Raw genomic sequence first — 21,031 nt, 5'->3', positions numbered from 1 at the left:
TTTTTTTTTTTTTTTTTTTTTTTTTTTTTTTTGAAGAAATATCATTAATTGTGAATAATGTTACCATGAGAGCAAATGTATTATGTCAAAGAAGTTTTTAAAATGAATACATAGGGAGCCACGTGTCAAGAATTATTTAAAATAAAGATTTATGATGTTTAATAATATATACAAATTATTGTGCGTCAGTAATTAATAAAATGTAAATATGAATAAAAATTTTATTCCTCTATCGCGCAATCTAAGTTTTTCCAATGTAAATAAATACAAATGGATTTATCAAATAATGTTAATATAAATTATATCGTTAATAATATTATTAATAAAATAATATTTTTGTTTCAAAATTACAGGTATTGCGAAACAATTATAGATGTAATAGAATTCTCTTTACCATGTTACTATTATTTCTAAGATTAGTTACCGATAGAGCATAAAACAAAGTCGAAAGAATTACTTGTTCTGAAATACCGACCACGCAAAATATTAGAATGCCATCTATGATTTAAAGAAATATTTTTGCCAAGAGATGGCATTAGTAGTCCCGTTTCTATCCTATTTCCTATTTCTATCTTTTTCTTTATTTACTAGCGTTCCTTGTCTACACTTGCTATGCGCTCAAGACACGGCGCAATTTGATTTCTAACGAATATTTTGTATGAATATTGAATATTGAATGTATATATTATTATATTATTTATAAAATATCATATGATATATCAATATCATTCTTAATATATTATTTAATGATTTGATTTAAAAATATATATTGATTCAAAATATATAGATAAAATTTCAATTTCAACATCATGAACAATTACGTCACATACTTGTATAATACTTGATTATTATTTGTCTTTATATGCAAAGTACGTACATATGTATTAATTTCAAAATTTATGAGTAATTTAATATAAAACATAAATTTAATAATAACTTTATAGATACTTATATAAATTGTGTTTTAATAGTAGTATTACGTATAAATGTACGAATTGAATTCGTGTATTAATAAAAGCTTTATTGAACAAAAATAATGATACTAATTTTTAATATAATACTAATAATTATTGCTTTACTAACCACTGTTTTGTTTGCGAGATATTTCTTTTGGCGAAGACGACTAAAAAACGTTAATAAAAAACATGTTGTTGTAAGTAATCAGGCATTGATGCTAACCTAACCTCTACTAAAAAAGTTTTACGATATAAATAAAATAAAAAAATTTTATAAATTTCTATTTTCTCCTTTTTTATTAAAAATTATTTTTTTAATAATATTATAAAATATTTAAATTTTATAAATATTATATGAAAATATTTATTGAATTATCTTTAATTCATTTTAACGATAAATTATGCGATTTTTCGAAACTAATCATAGTTATATATTTTTAAGTTTTAGAATATTTATAAAATCTTTTTTTCTTTTTTACTATTTTTGTATCAGGTAACTGGTGGATCTAGTGGAATTGGAAAATGTATTGCAATTCTTGCTGCCAAATATGGGGCACATGTGACAATAATTGCAAGAGATATTCAAAAATTAGAGATTGCAAGAAATGAAATCATTCATGCATGCAAAAATAAGGATATTCAAAAAGTTGAATATTTATCTTTAGATGTTGGTGAAGATTATGATGCAATTGATAAAGCTCTAAATGACATAGAAAGAACTATGGGACCTATATATATGTTAGTGAATTGTGCTGGAACTGCAATTTGTGGCAAAATTGAAGACACTTCACCAGCAGACTTACAAAAAATGATTAATATTAATTTCTTAGGATCTTATTATTGTACAAAAGCTGTTGTTCAAAGAATGAAAGCTGCACAAGAAGGAATTATTGTATTTACTTCTTCTCAAGCTGCATTATTAGGTATACATTATCATTGTATTTAAATATATTTATATTGTATAATTTATTTTTCTTGTCTTTTAGGTATATTTGGTTACTCAGCTTATTGTAGTACAAAATTTGCGCTTCGTGGCTTGGCAGAAAGTATATCTATGGAACTTGCTCCTTATAATATTTCTGTGACTCTAAGTTTACCTCCAGATACTAACACTCCAGGTTTTGCGATAGAAGAATTATCTAAACCTCTTGAAACAAAACTCATATCGAATACTAGTTCTCTTGTCAGTCCAGAATTAGTAGCAGACAAACTTTTTAAAGATGCATTGGTAAGTAAAATCAAAATATTATTTTAATTTAATTAACAATGCATTTGATGAAATAAAATATTTTTTAGGCTGGAAAATTTTTCTCTACTGTTGGTATGGAAGGTTTTATATTAACTGTTTTATGTTGTGGAATGTCACCATTTAATTCGATTCGAGAATTATTTATCCAATCAATGCTGATGGGTATTTTTCGTCTTATAAGTGCCTGCTATCTTGTACATTTTCAAAAAATTATTTTAAATTGTATGAAAACTCGCGATAGAAACAAAAAATCTGAATAAAATTTTTTTTTTAATTTTTACAATCGTATGTACAAGAATTTAATATACATATAAAAGAAATATTATAATATACAGTATTTGTAACTTTTTCAATATATGCATAATAAACGTCCAGTACTTGCAAAAATTTTTGTACTTTTTCATCAATGTAATAAGCTTATTTTTATTGAGTTATTTAAAATTTATATTTTATATTATTAAATTTAAAATAAAAATTTTTATCAATATATCTATTGTAAACTTTCAATGCAATAAAATGAAAATTTAAATAAAAAGGAATAAATTTCGTTCATTATTATAAAGGTAAAAGGAATATTAGAATCAGTTAACGGTTTGGCTTACTTTTATTTAGTATCCCGTAATTCATAGTATAATGTTCTTCATTAAGCTTTATGGTTCTTACACACATAGAACGGGACAGTTCTCCTCGTCCCTGTTGTCATGATACCTTGAAAAAAAAATGTAAACGCTGAAACTTCGTGTGTAATATACATTTTGATGCGGACGATGCCCCATTATGATGATAAACGCTCGCATCTGGCACTTTCCAATGCATTAAAAATGTCCTGTGCATTCGTGTCGATTATTTTTAATAATTCATTAATTCTCTTTCAATCTTTTACAAAACAGAGAAATCCACACAAAGCATCGGTCGATTCAGTTGCGATTTATGCCCTTGGAAGGGCAGCGTCCAGCATTTGAAACCGAGGTTGAACTTATGCAGAGAAATGGCGAATAACGAAGATGTGTCTTTCAAAATTGTAAATCGGTAATGATCGGTTTAACATTGATTTATTATTTTTCTCTCTCTTTCTCTCTTTCTTCCTCTCACTTTCAGACCGATCATTTTCTCTTTTTACCTTTCTTTCTTTATCCTTTATCTCACACATACATTTCATCTACGCGTCCGTACTCCCGCTCGTTTCTCATCCTCCGTCCATCCACGCAATTATATTTCCTCGGCATCATCTCACGGATTCGTTAAAATCTATTCCGATTTACTCTAAAGCGCTCAAAGGTGTACATTATAGAATCTGCGAGACGAGGCTTGCTTCGAGGGTCATCATTTTTTCAAAATTTTCGTTTAATTTACGTTAATTTTTAAATCGATGTTCGCTTATTCGGGCGTTCGACAAATGCATCCATTTTCCTCTCCGTTGATCCCTAACCTCTTTTTCTCTTCGATCGTTTTATTCTTTTGAATCGATTGTACGTTGCGTGTAATTTAAAATGCTTGTTATTAGCTTCGTCGAACGTTCGAACCGGCAAACGGCACGCGTTAACGATTAATTAGACCCATTGCTACGTGTGATCTGTCGCGCATTGGAAACGTAACTATCGTTATGATGAAGTGAAGTTGTCTCTGAAAACTGAATATGTTCACGATGGATCGATTTTCTCCTGTCTCGATCGAGACTCCTGAATTTTCTCATCGAACGGAAATCATTCTATTATTTTCCAAATATTTTTAAATACCAATGTTATATCTTCGTTCATATTTTCGTCGAACGAAGAATCGTGGATATTATTAAAGTGTCAGGAGCCTCAATATGGCTTTCTATTTATTTTTTGCAAGATAAGCGCGACGAGACATTAATATCGTCGATAATGAGGAATTGATGAAATCTTCTCCGTCCCGAGGGTTTCGATCGACGACTGTGTATTTTTTATTTATTTCTAACCCTCTACAGCAAAAAATTAATTTCTACGTATTAATTACAATTGGATTTACATACGAAATCAATTATTAATAATAAAAAAACAAGCACAATGGAATGTAAAGCGAAACGATAGTATATTCATTTAGATATAACGATAGTTTTATTTAAAAAAAAAATGTATTTGTGTGTGTTAAAATAAAAAAAATAAAATTATACGAACGAAGCAAAAATAATTAATCACATTATTAAATATCACATAAATATCGAATTATACGAATCTGTATCGAATTCATTTATATTATCAGTATTTTGCTTTTTTTTTTTAATTATTTACAAGATACAACAATATCATCGTAAATAAATATAATATTTTAATAATAATAAGCGGTAGAGGGTTAAAATCACAATAATTATACATACGCAATCAATATCACGGAATCAATATTTCGCATCTATTATTTCGCGGAGATAAATTTCATACCGCATCAATATACAATATTCTTTTGACAAAATTTATTTCTTTATGAAATTGTCTTACCTGCAATCCAGTTTCCACTATCAATCACGACTTTCATCGTATAACGCACTAATAACTTCATTTTTAATGTTTTTTTTTTTTTTAAATCGAATTCGCAACTTCAGTCGTAAAACTGATTGCTAGATTATTAATTCTAATTTATCTTCGATCAGAATCTCATCACCATCTCTTATTCGTATTATCTACTATCGAAAAAACTAACTTCGAGTATCTACGCATAAGAGCACATCGACGAACTGTCAGGACGGTCAATCATCACACGAAAAAGGATCTTTCGATATTCGCGTACCGCGACTCTCGGGAACGGGTACGTATTTTTCGCTGGAGCGGATTTGATATAGATGATTTCCGATTTCAAAGATAGATTTGACAGAAATATATTAAAAAATATTATTTACTTTAAGTAAAATTTTAAATATTATTATATATTTACATAGAATATCATAAATTTGAAATAAGGAAAAAAAAATACAAATACAAATGTATTACACTTATGCAATTTGAATGATCGAAGAATAATCGAATCAATCTCATAATATCATCTAAAATCAATATCTGCCCCGCGAGCAATCGACAAAACCGAGAATACATAAGATATACGTACTCAAGCCTGCAAAGGCTGGCATCTTAAGAACAAAAAAATCCGCGACACTTAAGAGCTACTATAGACAATGGTACAAAAATTCAATGCTGCCTACGACATTAGTATACCTTAGACGACGTTTTTATTTAAATCATCATTATTATAACCATCATCACCATCATCATCATCATCTTAACCTTTTCTCTCGTCTCCTCTTTGTTATCTGTCATAATAAAGAGACGACGAGGACGAGCGCGAAAATTACAACTTTCTTCTTCCATCTGGCGAGGTGAGGCTCCAGTTGTTGTAACAAAAAAGAATACAGTAAACGGGCAAGCTTTAATTGTAGCCTCGAGGTGAACCCTATCTTTAGCCTTTTCTTTTTATGTTTCGTTACAAGTAGCCTCGCGAGGCACGGGAAGAAGAAAGGGAAGAAACGGTACAAGAAGATTGTTCCTGGTCGTCCCTTTTTTATCTTAAGATGCGTCATTCGACCAACGCCTTATCACGTCAGTCCAACGAACAACTTTTTTTTTACTTTTCGCGTATATCTCTTTTTTTTTTTTTACTTACCCTTTCACACTTTTTCTCTATTTTTCTTTCGCACTCTCTCTCTTTCTCTCCCTTTCTTTCATTTTCTTTCGTTCCTTCTTCGAGTATCGCATGTACAAGCATACATTCTTTTTTTCTCTCTTCCCTTCAATATCATTCGTCTGTTCGCACACAGTTTCACACGCGTGTAGTTTCATGCACACACAATCACTGATTGCCGCGAAAAATTCACGTATACGCGTGTACGTCCATACCTGGTTACATTATATCAGACAATATAATCCTTCATTTATATCCGTTCTTACGCTAGGCGTTAATTAGTGTTACATCTAATCGCGTGTGGCCAGCCCGTGCTATCCAGAAACGCACTGAACATAGCTGCGTTTCTTTTTGTTGCTCGATGCACCGATGTGCCAGAAATACGCGACGGTGCTGCCTTTTACTTGTCTTCTAATCTTTTCCCGCACTTTTAATTTTTTCATTTTTTTTCACTTTATTTTCTTCTTGTCGTGTTTATTCTTGCAAACGTCTTCACATATCGAGAATCTCTCGAGAACGTTCTTGCAATAGATTCGATTGAATTCAAGAAAAATGTAATTAAATATGTACGTTATTTATCGATTAAAGGAATGTACAGAAGTTTGCAATAGATTGACTAATGATCGATTAAAATTTGAACGAATCAAACGACACGAATATTCTCGATCTCAAACTCTCGAAACCAGCTGTTGTCTGGTCTGAACACAATCTCGAGCCGGTTAGCACGGGCGGCCAGACCCATTCGAATGCGTTTACGATCCGAAAAATTACACAGTAACGTTATTTATTTTTTTCTTGTTTGTTTCTTTAGTGTAACACGTACGGCATATCGTTAATTAACGTTACGTTATTTATATACTATATATTTACAATCACATGAATCGTAGATATTCTAATGTATCGTTCGCTTCGTTCGACTAATTTTCTTTCTCAGTTCCATTTTCCCCTCCCCAATCTTTTCACCTAACCTCTATTTTTTTTCCAATTTTTCCATAGTTGTTATTCACAATTATTTGCCATTATATTCTCACGTCTATATTTCATTAAATACTTTTCTCTTTTAATTTTTTATCCCATGTTATACCTTCTCGTTATTTTCACCGTGTTATTTATTGCGCCACTTTTTCTTTCGAACTGAAACTTGTTCAATATTTTAACACCATTGTGCAACGTATTCGCGCGCGTACACACATATACATATATATATTTATCTGTTCGTTTGTATATATATATATTTATATATATATTTATATATAATATAAAAAACAGTATCTTCTATCGCTTGCGAGAAAAAAGCAAAACAGGATGCCTTAGGCAATCCAAAAAGCTGTTCGTCCGTACGTTTATACAGCCGAACATGCAGAATGAGAAAACAGTTTGGGTCTTTCAAAATTGATTATGATCTTTTTTTGAACTTGTTCCAATCGATTATTGTTCTATCGTCTGTTTATCGTTTTATCTCTCGTCGTATCATCGTGTGATTGCTGATGAAATATGAAAAATGTCACAAGTAAGTGAAAATTTATAAATTATGATTTTTCGTATATTTTTATAATAATAATATAGCTTTATCGATCAAAATTGATGGAAAATTGTTTAATATTCATAGAAAATTTTATGAATTAATAAAATAAAAGAAATATCTATATAGATTATAATTCTTGAATATCACATGTCAATAATTTTTACGTCATCGTTTGTTCGATAATAATTGGTGATTTTTTTCGGTTTTTTTTTTTTTATGTATGACCCATTCCGTTACAAAACTTGACGCATGCACGGATATATAACATTTTATTGACTCGTGTCTATACTCAATGCACTTTAAGTACCAAAATTTATCATCGTAGATCGTCTCGAGGCAATCGGTACGTTTCATTTATATCTTTTTTTTATTCGATTTTGTCTGTTATAAATAATCGAAATATTAATAATAGAATCAATCTCGTCGAATATATTTTCGAGATAGAACACTGATGGCAGTGACATTTTACATCATAATTTTTACATCATAAAAGATAAAATTATTTCAGTCCTTTTATAAATTTTTCAATTTTCGTTCGAAAATATTCAGGAACTATATAGAAAATATATAATATGAAGAATATAATATAAGATGTAAAAAATATAATATAATATGAAGAATGAATCTTGTTATTATATAAGTGGTTCTTTAATAAAAGTGATCTTAATCTTACATTTTCTATAATCAAGATAATATTATAAAATAGTAAAGATATAAATAATATAGATAATATAATTAATTTTTAAAATTAAATTCTTATTGATTATTTATATTATAATTATATATATATTATAATAATATATAATTATCAGAAGAAAATTTTGAGGTTAACTTGTAGACTTAAAAAACAAAAAAATATGGATTTTTATACTAAACTGTAACTAATTAATTTAACTATATTATATATTTAATAAATTTTAACTAATATTTTTAATTATAATAGTTCAAAATTTTCTTAATTGTAATATATTTTTAAACAAGTTTTAAGATAAATTACATGACAATTGCTCGTTTACCCTAGCCAATATCTTTACATCACTTGTAAAAAATATGATTTCATTTACATAAAAATTCGTAATCTAATTATTATACTTTGAAACTTTAATATTCTAATTCCTTTTTATTTACGATTTCTATAAATCTCACTTAATCTCAATTGTTAGTTAGTAGACAATTATGATATTTTATTTTATTGCCTTGTATCAGATTATAATAAAGCTTCATACATTCATGGTAATTACATTTGTTCGATATTGTTCTCGTGAATTAATGAAAAGATTCGGAAAAACGAAGAAAATTATTCATTCACACATACTTCATGCCATCGGATGATTTCAACGTATCGTCTATCAAAGACGATCGTCAAGATATATTCCTTCCTCGAGACAATCTTCGAATGTACACGGTACACGGTCGAGTATAGACACATTTCGCTAATCGTCACTCTAGTCGAATATAATTAATCACATCGCTTTTAAAAACTTCATCAAACAAGTTTCAATTCTATCGAAAGCGGCGCGGACGAAGTTCTGTCGGCATCCCGCGATTATCTTACACCTTGTATATTCTTTCAGTCGCTCTCTCGACCTCTCTCCATTCCTCCTCGACACTCCTCGACCTACTCCCAACCCCTATTTCCATTTTTCTTCAGAGTCACACGCGCTCGTCACCGACTTAATCTCGATGCGAAATAAACTACGAAACCCTCTCGATGTCCCCGACAGAATCTCACCGATCGATCACGAAGACTTCGTTACTGTTTGGCTTCCCTCGAGAAAGACACGAAGATCGCGAAACACCTTTCACAACGGATCTTTGGATGATGAACAAGGAGGGGAGGAGCTCGCCTCTCGAACTTCGCGTCTTATTAGTCATCCCTTCGTTCGGGCTTACTGAAGACTTTTTTACACGATCATTTAACACGACGGTGTTACTTTTTATATAGGCAAATATGTACAATGATTTCGTATGACGATTCAGCGATCAGTTAGAATGATTCGTTATAGAACGATGGAGGATGCGTAACGAGGGTATAAAAGGTTCTATATCGCGCGTGTTTGAAATACACATTGGAAGATCGTATATTTTTATATGTATAATTCCTATAAAAAATTCGTCTTGTTGTCCCGCTTTTGAAGGTGAGGATTAGAGGGAGGGTGTTCGCAAGCTTCGTGTCGTTTCGTTTTGTCCATCGCTCGACCATAAGTAACCACTTTTCGACCGCGTGAAGAACTCGCACCGATATCACGAGTAATCTCCCCCCGAGATTAATTAACCCCTAATTTCTAACGGCCGGATCATACTATCTCGACACACGTGCGTTATCCTGAATTTCCTTTATAAACACGTTCACAGAGTAGAATCGTCGTTGAGATGCCCGCGATCGACGTCGTTCACGGATCCCTATAATTGATAGTGGATCGAGTCGTTCGAAAAGCAGGAGTTTCGATCCTTCGTTGTGAAGATTTCTCCTTTCTGAATATACATTTAATTTCTCGACGAAATTCAATCACTGAGCCGCGTAAACGAAGAAAACCGGCACTTATTCGAAATCATTTTTTTTTTCTGTTCGACAAACGAACTCGATAATAAAATTCGGCTATATTTTATTCGGTTGAAGGATTTCGATATTTCTCTCAGTTATCTTCGAACGTGAACACGTAGTTTCTCGTCGCGCTGTTCTCTCGCGGTTTTCCATCGTTCCCTCGATCAACTTCTCTCTTCCTTCATCGTCCACCTTGCCACGAAGTCTTTTTTTCCGAAGAAGCCCTCCGCGTGCACTTTCCCTCGTCTCCTCTTGATGTAACGTTCCCTCGAGGCGCCTTCCGGGTCTCGTAGCAGGAGATAATCGATCATCTTTCGACACAGTCCAGCTCCTGTTTCTGATTATCGTTCCGGCGCGAAGTAAGATGGATTCTTCGAGTAGAGGACCATGAGGATCAGAAGGGCGAGGACGAACAGGCGGCTACCATGACTCGAATAAAGCGTCACGACGCCTGCCAGCCACCATAACGTTGGACAACCACCCGGTGCCGAGCTGATCCCTCTTTGAATCGCTGCAGGATGCTCCCCTGTATCAGAGAATTGATTTTTACACCGTTGCTACTTTTATCGCGGCTTTATATCGCCACCAATATTTAATACTTCTCTCTAAAATTTTATTTTATTTTATTATTTTTTTTTTTCTAGATACCGTTTCCCATATCTGTAATCTGTAATCGTGAAAACTCCGTGGAAGTTTTTTTTAGATAAAAAAATCGATATGGCTGTTTTAAGGTAAGTTTATTATGTTTAAAAAAGTTAAGAAACTCAATATTTTCTTTTTTTAATTTAAAAAGTGCGAAACTTTTAACGAAGTTGGAAGTTCGCGATAATGTAAAATATTCGATATTTTATACTTTCTTATACTTATTATTATAAAATTTAAATATTAATAGAAGATTCATGATTGAGACTGAATGAATATTAACGAACCTTACTTGAATTTCATATTGTTATAGAGATCCGTTTTCGTTGCGTTTAGACTTCTAATTGGATTTGAACCAAGAAGTTGACGAAGGATTGACCCGAAACTGTGTTGAATTATCGGTAAACTAATTTCCAGAAAGTTACCATCTTTTTATGGTACAATCCGTGCCCGTATTTACTATTACATTAAGTTTAATTACTCTTTCGAATCGAGAGGCTTGATCCAAAGTAAATCTTTATTAGATTTGTAAAAGGTCTTTCAAAAGCGCAAACTTTTATGAACAATAGATCGAAATGCTTTTTTTCTTTCTTTTTTCGTTTTACGTCACGCAATACGAACCTCACGAAAGTTATTTAATTTCCAGGAATGCGAAAATAGGACTCACCATTTAACACGTGAAGCTGCACGCTCGCGCTGTCCAAACTGCTCGGACTGCAAGTGTAATTTCCCGAATCTTCCCGCCTCGCTTTATGGATCAGGAGACTGCTGATTGTGTCGTGATCGATCCTCTTCGTCTGGATATCGATCTTGTTCAATTGGTAGTCCAAAACGCGATCACCCTCGTGGTACCAGAAAACGTAGAAAGGGCCCTCGAGAGATTGTTTGATCACACATCGTATCGCAACTGTACTTCCGGTCTTCACGTACATGTCGCGGTCGCCTATGATCTCGATCTTTGGCACTGAAAAATCACAGCTAGTATCTATTTTTTTTTCTTATAATTCAATGAATTTAAAGGAAATGCATTGCATTGTAATATATTCTTGGAAAATGTTTTAATCCACGTTACGTAAAAATATCAAATTTTTCTATTGTGATCTTATAAATTATGCTCTGTGACTAGAAAAAGAAAAGTAAAATTTTACGATGAAATAGTTAATTATACAATAGATACTGTAAATATTGTATGGAATTCTTGATATTTTGATCTATTCGTTGATAGTATTAATTACTATGATAAAGAATAATTATATATTTCGTGATAAAAAAAACTTTGCTTCTACTGATTATCATCTATTGATAGCCGAGACACATGTACAACATGTTAATTATAATAATCTATTATTCTTTTTACATCTTTTTCACTCGAACAGTGTATATATTCGAAAATATGTATTATTTCTTGGGTTCAACGAAGATTAAAACAATGCCGACTGCCGTGGGTCATCCATGGCCCACTCGATATGTTAAATGTATCGAAAGAAGGTGATCGAACGACAAAGAAAATTAATTATTAGATATACGGAGCGATTATCCGAGCGGACACTTTAACGCTCACACGTACGAGTGTTACGTGAAAGAGAAAATGTCTGTATTTTACGCTCGTATAATTTTTTATCACGTCGTTGGAACATGGTTCACGAAGTGCTCCGACGATCGATGACAGAGCTCTTCTCGGCCGACGTTAAAAATAACACTTGCGTGGAATTGAACGAGGATGGCCAATGATTATTTTCTAATAAATCGTATTATACACAGAGATATATCACTGCCCAAGGAAATTAAATTAAATCCGCTTTGATAAGTTTTGACCTCGTCGTTCAGAAATCTCACACATCATCGAGAAATATTTTTTCGCGATCTCACCGACGATGTTGAGCTTGATGATGTGACTCTTCTTCGGGTCGGTCGAGATTTGGCACTCGTACTCGCCTTCGTCGCGTGCCTGCACGTACTTAACCTGCAGGGTCCAAGTGTCCGACGCATCTACGAAAAGCGCTTGAAACCTTTCGTCCGGGATAAACATGGTTCTATCTACCGAGAGGATATGCGAGTCCCTTCTTCGGATCCACGACACCTTTTGCGTTACAGGAAACAACAGATTAATTTTAATAATATCGTCGACAAGTACTCGTCATTATTGTAAAAGATTTTTAGAAATTTTATATTCCATATCGTGTAAGAATAAAATTTGGAAAAAATATGTGAAGATAAAAAGGAAATTTTTATTAGATAACGATTTTTTTTTTACGTACGTGATCAGTATGAATGTATTGTTATTCAGTATTTCCAATATGATTTGAATAAGAAATTTTATTTCTATTGTAATAGTAATATCATTCAGAAGAGATTTCATATCGTATATCTTATTTTATCTAATTATCTAATTTAATTTTTACAATTTTATGTTAATAGTAAGTAAATGATAAAATCTATTCTACTTTAAAGTATTTCAATATTCTTTTTCCAATATTATAAATGAAGATGTGCTTTGAAACGAAGATGTCCTTAATATTGTATATCTTTTGATTTTCATCCTCTTTTAATGTTTAAATGTATCCCTCTTTTTTTTAAACAATATCATACATTTCCTTTTCATTCATATTTTAACAATAGAATATTTGAATAATTGAAAAATTCGAACGATAGAACGTTTGAATAATAGATTTTCGAATAATGGAGCGGGAATTTAATCTAATTATTCGCTGTAAATTTTTAATTTCTCATCTGAAATATGTGATTGAAATATAAAAGTATGTTTGTTCTACTTATTTATTTTGAGGAGAAGCGATCAATAGGATTGGATAAATCTAGTACGAATCTCGGAATAAATCAATTTTTATTCGAAAATAAATGGTCCGGAGGGGAAAAGAATATTATTTAAATTATCTTGCCAACACTTTGATCGTTAGTGTCAACGCTATAACGTGTATTAACACACGTGACTATAAACTTGCGAAGCGTTTCTTACAAAAGTTTGACACAGACAAAGAGTGTTTAAAACTTGTTTAGAACTCGAACAGGAGGAGTTTTCAGAATCGTGTCTCTATACTCCCTTTTCCCTCGTTAAAGTGACTAGAGCACGGCTTGAAAGTTTTGGTCACCCACTTCAGAATCATCTTTTATATTCTTAGATCCAAAATTGGATCTGCTTTTTGAAGATGAATTATGTCTTGTTCAAATATTGTTAAAAGAATAAACAAGGAACTTTAATCGTATAAAATGTCGCCTTATTACATAACTTTATAACAATACTTATTATTGTATAATTAATACATAAATATTTAAGAGACTTAACAAATAATATTTGATATATTATCTTTATAGTATAATAATATTTCGCTATTATTTGATTAGAACAAAATTTTCCAAGCTTTTCATTCTATGCAGAGTCAAAAACTTTTCATCACTTTTTATGATTTCCTTCGTTGAAATTAAATCGGTAAAACATTACGTATAACTTAAAAACAAGAAGGATCCTCGAGTTCCACGTTTTGCATCTCGGATACACAATTCAAACTAAGTTCGTAAATGAAGAACTTCGATAAATCTCCAAATTTAAACATTTTCTTCGATTTTCAAATCAAAGTTTACAGTTTCTCTTTTTTCTCCACCGAGTCAATTAATTATTTATCAAAGTGAGATTGGCAAAACAGTAACCGTATCCGAATACTCGTCGCCGATTCGAGCGAAGGGATAGATAAAAACCGGGTCCAATCCGATCTTTTTTATCTACCAGACGTATCGCGAGAATTATTAATTCCCTTTCTCATGCGCTCCATTGTTAGATTTTTGGTCCGTTTCTTCCGCGTCGTCGATGGAGGTCGTGCAAAAAACGAAATAAAGCAACAAAGAGAGAGAGAGGGGGAGAGAGAGAGAGGAAGGCAAGCAGTAACCAGTGACGAAGTGAAATTCAACTGTGTCTGGCTGGAAATTCGCGAGCTCCTCTCGGATCCTGAATACGGATCGAGAAACTCTCTGGAAAAAGCTCTGGAAAATACACGAGATGGAAAAAGAGAGAAAGAGAGAGACCCTGACTCGACTTCCCTGCTCGATCCTGCTCGATCAATCTTCTTTCCCTTGTCTACGGTTAATTTATCGTGGGGCGATCGACTTGGCCGACCCGCCTCCTTCCTTCACGTGGATCTCTCTCGAGAAGAAATTGTATCACGGAGTATATATTCGATCTATTCTCGCGATAAGCGAAGGGGGGAAAGGTGGTAATGCGGAGGAATCCTGCTGAAGGTGGTAAATTGGAATGCTTTAATTAAATCAGTGTTAGAGAATGATATATCTGTGATTTTACAGAGGAATATATTATAGCAGGAAATGGGATGAGATTGGAGGAGGAAAGATTTTCAAACGTGTTTAATCCTTTATAACAGCGTTCGAGTTAATTTTGATGAAATCAAAATTAGTTTTTATCGCCTAATTCTTTGCCGTGTCTCTTTATCCTTTCAATAATTTATTATCAATGTAAATCTTCGATTCCTAATTTATACTCAATCGAATAAATATAGAATAGTTTATTATTATATCTGTAAATTTTATAAATAATACAATTAATAATGATATTAATTATATTTATATATCATATTAATTATATTAATATGATATAATTTTATAAATATATATTAATAATGATATTAATTATTATACTCGATGTATCAAAGATAGACAGAAAAGTAGCGTTCTCGAATAAAAATAAAATTCTTTCCGATCCGAACGAATTATTTTCTTTTCGTTTCAAATTCTTTCTTCGATATAAAAATGGAACACACGAGGGGTTTCCGCATTACGATTCTATGGACGCTTGACTCAGCAAGCCACGGCTCCGTTTTTCAACTCCGGATGTAGCCTCCGGAGTAGACTTAGAAATCGAGAGAACGTTGCAATCAACGAAGTGGAGTAATTGCCTTTTCGTTCCGTGTCCCGCGATACAACGGTTATAATTCAACTCGCGGGGAAAAAAAAATTTGCAAATAGTTAGATCTCTGGTATATCGATAGCGATTCGCACAAGGAGAACCGTAATCCCTCGGTTAATTCTCGAAGTGGAATCGTTATCTTTGGAAATTCCAAACCGGATGGAATTCGTTTATCTCGGCGAACAGTGTTCGTTGAAACTGAGGAGCTTTTCCTTCTCTCTCTCTCTCTCTCTCTCCCTCTCTTTCTCTTCTTCCCTCTATCCTTTTTCTCCGACTCTCGCTCAATTACGATTGTCGTGCCATTAATTTCAACGGGGAAGGCAATAAATTAGTAAATCCCCGTTTCTCGCGCGTTGGCTTACGTTTCATCGATCGATTTCCGCCTTTTCTGCAATTCCTTTTTCGAAACTTTCACGACTTTTAACTCGCCCGATCCCGAGAAACGAAAAGGATTTAATTGCGCCACCTCACGGATCCTTAAAATCCTTTCCCTCTGTGAATTTCCCCGTTCGTTGAACTGGGATTCGCACTCGATTACACGAACGACGAATCATTGAATTTTACCTAATGCTATTTGGTCTATAAAAATTTTGGAACACAGATATTTTGTGCATATATATATGTATATACAAATGATCGATTTTATTTTAATAGTAAAGATATTATTTAAGATATAGATTTTATGAAGTTGAAAATTTTTATTGTTTATATTCAATTATATATATATGAAGATTCTATTATATACAATTACACATGAATTAAGTGTATTAAATTTTGTATCGCTTTTTCACACGACTACGAAAGTTTTAATAATAATATCGAGTCTAACAAAAGATGTAGAATACTCGCGAATAATATTTTTCATAGTGCATCGTATCGGAGTTTATCGTAACATTACGTCATCACTTTTAAAAACGTCGGATCGATTTTTCAAAGAGGGACAAATTGTGATCCAACAAAAATGAAGTTACAGAAAAAAAAAATAAAAATAAAAAAAAGAAAAAAATCTCTTCCATTAATCTCTCGAAACCTCTCTATTGATGTTACAGTTTCGAAAAAAATATCCCAAATATCCCGGCCGCGTTCCATCGAACGCGGAATACGTGGAAAACAAATTGCGAAGTCACCGGCGCGCGATCGTTGTTCCGCAACCCCGTCCACCAGGAGACTAATCGTTTCGAATAGTGTATCCGGCGTGGCGAGGCGCAATGGCCGTTGACGGAAAGTCAGCAGTTTTAAGGGCACGTTTAATTCCACGCGTGATAAGTATCGAAAGAATAAGCGTGCGAGGAGGGGAGGTGCAGAGGGGTCGCGGACCCTTAAGTACGCAATCGGACGATTATACGTACGAGGGTCGCGTGTCACCAGACACTTAGTCCTGCCTTTTTCAACGTTGTTGCACACATTTCGAATGGAAGGCAAAAAAAAATTTTGTTAACGAGTGATACGACTAATTTTTACGGTTCACTCGATGCTGAAAAGGGAGGATGATCTCTGATGGAGAATTTTTAAATGTTAAAAAAATGTTTGCTACAAGGAATGAAATATATCAATGAATATAATTTTAGAGATTCAAATTTAAAAAAATGTTGCAAACGTAGAGATTTTATAAATGGAAGGGAATTCTCGATATTCGTGAAAATTCACGGTTTGCAATTTCAAAGCTCAAGATAAACACTTTGAACACGTTGAAAATCTAAATTTTTTAGTAAAACGAATATAACAACTATTTATTTATTGTTATCGTACGATAAATATATATAATAACGGTTAGAGAAAATATTTGCACAATATTTTTAATTTCCAAACATTTTTATCGCGTTTTAATATTATCAGACTCGTTGCACGCAAAGTTCTAAATTAACGCGACATTAATTAATATTTAAATATGGCAATAAACATAATAACAGCATACAGGCACATCGTAATCGTTAAACACATTTAAAAAATCTAAATCATCCTCCTTCGTGATGCGAAGATTTTATTATTAAAACCCAATTATCGTCCCCAATTATCCAACTAATATCGCCCAAAGACGATCTCTCTCTCTCTCTCCCCCTCTCTCTTCCTCTCTTTCAATCTCCCCATCTCTCTCCTATTTTCCCAAATACTCAAACCGTGAAATTCACGCAACTCCCTATAATCCTCACTAACGGGCACAGAGAACGCGGGCATATTAGACTTTTATAGTTGCTATAAATCCCCCTGCATGCAGATCGGGAGGGGAGGAAGGGGTTTGATGTATCGGTTTATCGCCGCCGTTTCGATTATTGTAATAGAGGGTGGGGTTTTCGCTCACGCGAAATATCGGCGGAAACGTAGGCCGTTATATAGCCTTTTTTTTTTTTTTTTTTCCCCTCGATGGCGGATCAACGATTTCGTGGAATACCACCGATACGATGATATCGTCACCGTCGAGTCACGACGGAAAACTCGCGTGCGAATAAATTCCCTTTTATCTTTCCCTTTCTTCTATCTCGTGCTTTTCGCAAGGAGAAGGATTGCAATGGACGGTGGGGGGAGGGTGAGACGGATTTTCGAACTTGAATCGGAATTGGAATTAAGGAATCCGTAATTTTGCGCTTGACGTTGATGGCGGAAAATACGGAAATGCAAAGGAGCGAAGTAGCTCCTTTGATCTCTTTGATTCGGAAGAATGGTTTGCGTCGTCTTGAAACTTTCGTGACGAATTGTGTGTCCGGTGTTGGAAGCGAGACGGAAGTTGGACAAGTTTTAATTGGTAGGTTGTTTCGTTTAGCGTTGTAGTCGCGGTGTATACGACAGTTAAGGCGAAAGACTTACCGATTTATTACCGAGCTGTCGCACTTTGCACGGCAGGTAAGCATGACTCCCCAGCTGGGCCGTGATGTTCGTGGGAGTGTTTGAGTCGAAGTACGGCCCCGTGTAAATCCCGTCGAACCTCTTCACTAACGAATGGGATCTTGTGCTCACCCCTGCAAAATGTTCGATCGATATTTAGACGCGCATTCATTGTGTACGTATAGATTTATAATATAATATAAGTAAAAAGAAATTCATTTTAATAAACTCGTTTTATATTGTATCACTTGTTTCAAGAAATTTCGACGATATCTGTCACGATGTTAATATTTTCGTTTTCGAAGTTTTAATACGATGTTAAAAAATGTTTCTTCCTCTATCGTTTCATTTAACTCAAAGTCTTTAGTATCCTCAAAAAATATAATATAATTAACATCTTATAGATGTTAATAAATTCTTTTTATTCTATTGTATTTTGTATCACTTGTTTCAAGAAATTTCGACGATATCTGTCACGATGTTAATATTTTCGTTTTCGAAGTTTTAATACGATGTTAAAAAATGTTTCTTCCTCTATCGTTTCATTTAACTCAAAGTCTTTAGTATCCTCAAAAAATATAATATAATTAACATCTTATAGATGTTAATAAACTCGTTTTATTCTTTATATTGTATCACTTGTTTCAAGAAATTTCGATATCTGTTCCGATGTTAATATTTTCGTTTTCGAAGTTTTAATACGATGTTAAAAAATGTCTCTTCCTCTATCGTTTCATCTGACTCAAAGTCTTTAGTATCAAAAAATATAATATAATTAACATCTTATAGATGTTAATAAACTCGTTTTATTCTTTATATTGTATCATTTGTTTTAAGAAATTTCGATGATATCTGTCACGATATTAATATTTTCGTTTTCGAAGTTTTAATACGATGTTAAAAAATGTCTCTTCCTCTATTGTTTCATCCGATTCAAAGTCTTTAGTATCCTCAAAAAATATAATATAATTAACATTTTATAGATAGATTATAAAAATATAAAAGTTCACATATATATTTTCTGATTCTTACATTTTTCTGAATTTTCCAATATAAATTTGTACATTTATACTTCTCTCAACTTCGAACCGCTTCGACAAAATTGAAAAATCCTCTCGTTTTTTCCCTCCCTTCCGTAATCCCGTTGCAGAAACGAAAAACGTTTGCTCGAATCTCCAAGTTTTGACCAAGAGTTTCGAACCTCTGTCTGACGTTACAGAATACATTAACACGGCCACATGTTTCGATCACGCGAGCTTGTTATCCCGGACGAATTTACATTACACGACCATCCCTAATATATTTCCACGATGGAATGGTAAAAAGGATATATTCGCGAGAATATATTCGTATCTCGGATTCGTGACCTCCATATGTACGACTCCACTTCTCTCTTTTCAAGCCTCGAATCTCCGCTCTTTTCACTCCCTTTTTTTTTTTTTTTTTACCTTTCTCTGATAAATCCTATCGGAGAAGTTCTGCCAGAGCATCGAGGAAATGGAAACTAATCCAGAGGATTTCGATCCTACCACGTATCCAAAGTCGGATCAACTCCGCGGGCTTCGTTCCAACGACCTTGAGGATCGACTTCCGTTACTGTGACGTTAGAATAAAAGGATCGAAATCGAATCGTTCGAGTCCACCCCCCTCCCCTCGTTTTGGGTACGTTTATTTTTTTTCGAATGGATATGATCCCCTCCCCTTCCGGGATATGATCCCGGAAGATCGACGGAAATTACCAGAGGCTCGAGATACGGGAAACGCTTTGAAACCGCGTTCGTCGAAAAGTCGGTAATTCGAAAACGGTATCTGGCGGCGCGCAGAAATCCGATCACTGTGGAAATTGAAGAGGGATCTTTCGATTTATCGTCGAAAGATTCGAGACTGAAAAGTCTCTAAAAGTCTATACGCCAACGTGTTAGAAAGAAGAAGAAGTAGAAGTAGAAGAAGAAGAAGAAGAAGAAAAAGAAGAAAAAGTAAAAGAAGAAGAACTCGATGGAATAGATACTCGAAGAAAGTTTCTTGTACTTGATCTAGTGGATATCGTTGGCAACTCGTCGCACGCGTAAACGTTTCTTTCTTCACATCTCTACACACCTCGGTCCTCGAAAAATCTTCGATTATTACGATATCGCGGATAGAAAACGGAGAGGAAACCACCACGAAGGGAATATCAACGTAAAGGGTTATGGCAACAGTCAATTGTGCGAAACCAGAGGCATTCATCCTCGCTGTAACTGGCGGTTTCATAGCTATTTATATGGCATCCGTAACGAGAAAAACAATTGGCCGGATCGAGGACTCCGGGATACGGTTCTTTCATTTATTGGACGACCGCTCTATTGATTGAGTTATTCAGGTCATCAACAACTTTTTCTTCTCGTTCTGCTGCACGAAAATAGCTGCCATCGACGTATTACTTTTCACGTTTCTCTCGTTTTTTCGTTTTTTTTCGTGGTTCGATGACAAATAATGAAATCTATTTTTACTTTAATTGTATTCTCGACTATTTCTCTCTTTTTCTCTCTTCAATTTTTACCTTTCTGAAATGTAAAAGGATTATTATTATTATTATTATTTTGATGTTTTAAGTAATAATAATTTTTATTTTTATTTTATAATTTGAAATGTAACGTAAGAACAAGTTTATCGATTACTCGATAATATGCAACGGATCGTGAGGTAGCGTAACGTTTTTAGCGACTATTCCTCGAGACGCATGTTTCGCGTT

At 33.3% G+C, this 21,031-nt stretch overlaps 2 protein-coding genes and 2 long non-coding RNA genes across 5 annotated transcripts in view; 2 read left to right on the top strand and 2 right to left on the bottom strand.

Annotated features, from left to right (window-relative positions):
• The first annotated feature begins 827 nt into the window (after nt 1–827).
• Nucleotides 828–2,585, top strand: LOC102680689 (3-ketodihydrosphingosine reductase). Its single transcript, XM_006608830.2, has 4 exons — nt 828–1,153; nt 1,450–1,879; nt 1,943–2,184; nt 2,253–2,585. The coding sequence occupies exons 1-4, from the start codon at nt 1,037–1,039 to the stop codon at nt 2,463–2,465; spliced, it is 1,002 nt and encodes a 333-aa protein (XP_006608893.1). The 5' UTR covers nt 828–1,036; the 3' UTR covers nt 2,466–2,585.
• A 205-nt stretch (nt 2,586–2,790) lies between these two features.
• LOC116186532 lies at nt 2,791–7,063 on the bottom strand. The gene is made up of 2 exons (XR_004151542.1): nt 5,821–7,063; nt 2,791–2,913 (listed from the first exon to the last, which is right to left on the bottom strand). It is a non-coding gene; the product is annotated as an uncharacterized LOC116186532 (long non-coding RNA).
• Nucleotides 7,064–7,083: 20 nt separating this feature from the next.
• Nucleotides 7,084–11,288, top strand: LOC102680833. The gene is made up of 5 exons (XR_420730.2): nt 7,084–7,348; nt 10,237–10,436; nt 10,553–10,639; nt 10,864–10,951; nt 11,197–11,288. It is a non-coding gene; the product is annotated as an uncharacterized LOC102680833 (long non-coding RNA).
• Nucleotides 9,264–21,031, bottom strand: part of LOC102680926 (neurotrimin-like) — a 48,593-nt gene continuing 36,825 nt past the window's right edge. The window contains exons 2-5 of one of the 2 annotated variants that reach the window (XM_006608832.2): nt 18,283–18,434; nt 12,420–12,630; nt 11,218–11,514; nt 9,264–10,434 (exon numbers count right to left, since the gene is read on the bottom strand). In XM_006608832.2, the coding sequence (XP_006608895.1) occupies nt 10,250–10,434; nt 11,218–11,514; nt 12,420–12,630; nt 18,283–18,434 (845 nt within the window). In that variant the 3' untranslated portion in view covers nt 9,264–10,249. Of the gene's footprint in view, nt 10,435–10,855; nt 10,957–11,197; nt 11,515–12,419; nt 12,631–18,282; nt 18,435–21,031 lie in introns of those variants that run through there. The other variant, XM_031514037.1, reaches the window with a different exon arrangement.

The sequence above is a fragment of the Apis dorsata genome, unplaced genomic scaffold (assembly GCF_000469605.1).
Source record: "Apis dorsata unplaced genomic scaffold, Apis dorsata 1.3 scaffold_44, whole genome shotgun sequence".
NCBI classification, from domain to species: domain Eukaryota; kingdom Metazoa; phylum Arthropoda; class Insecta; order Hymenoptera; family Apidae; genus Apis; species Apis dorsata.
This window is presented reverse-complemented; position numbering and strand designations above follow the sequence as displayed.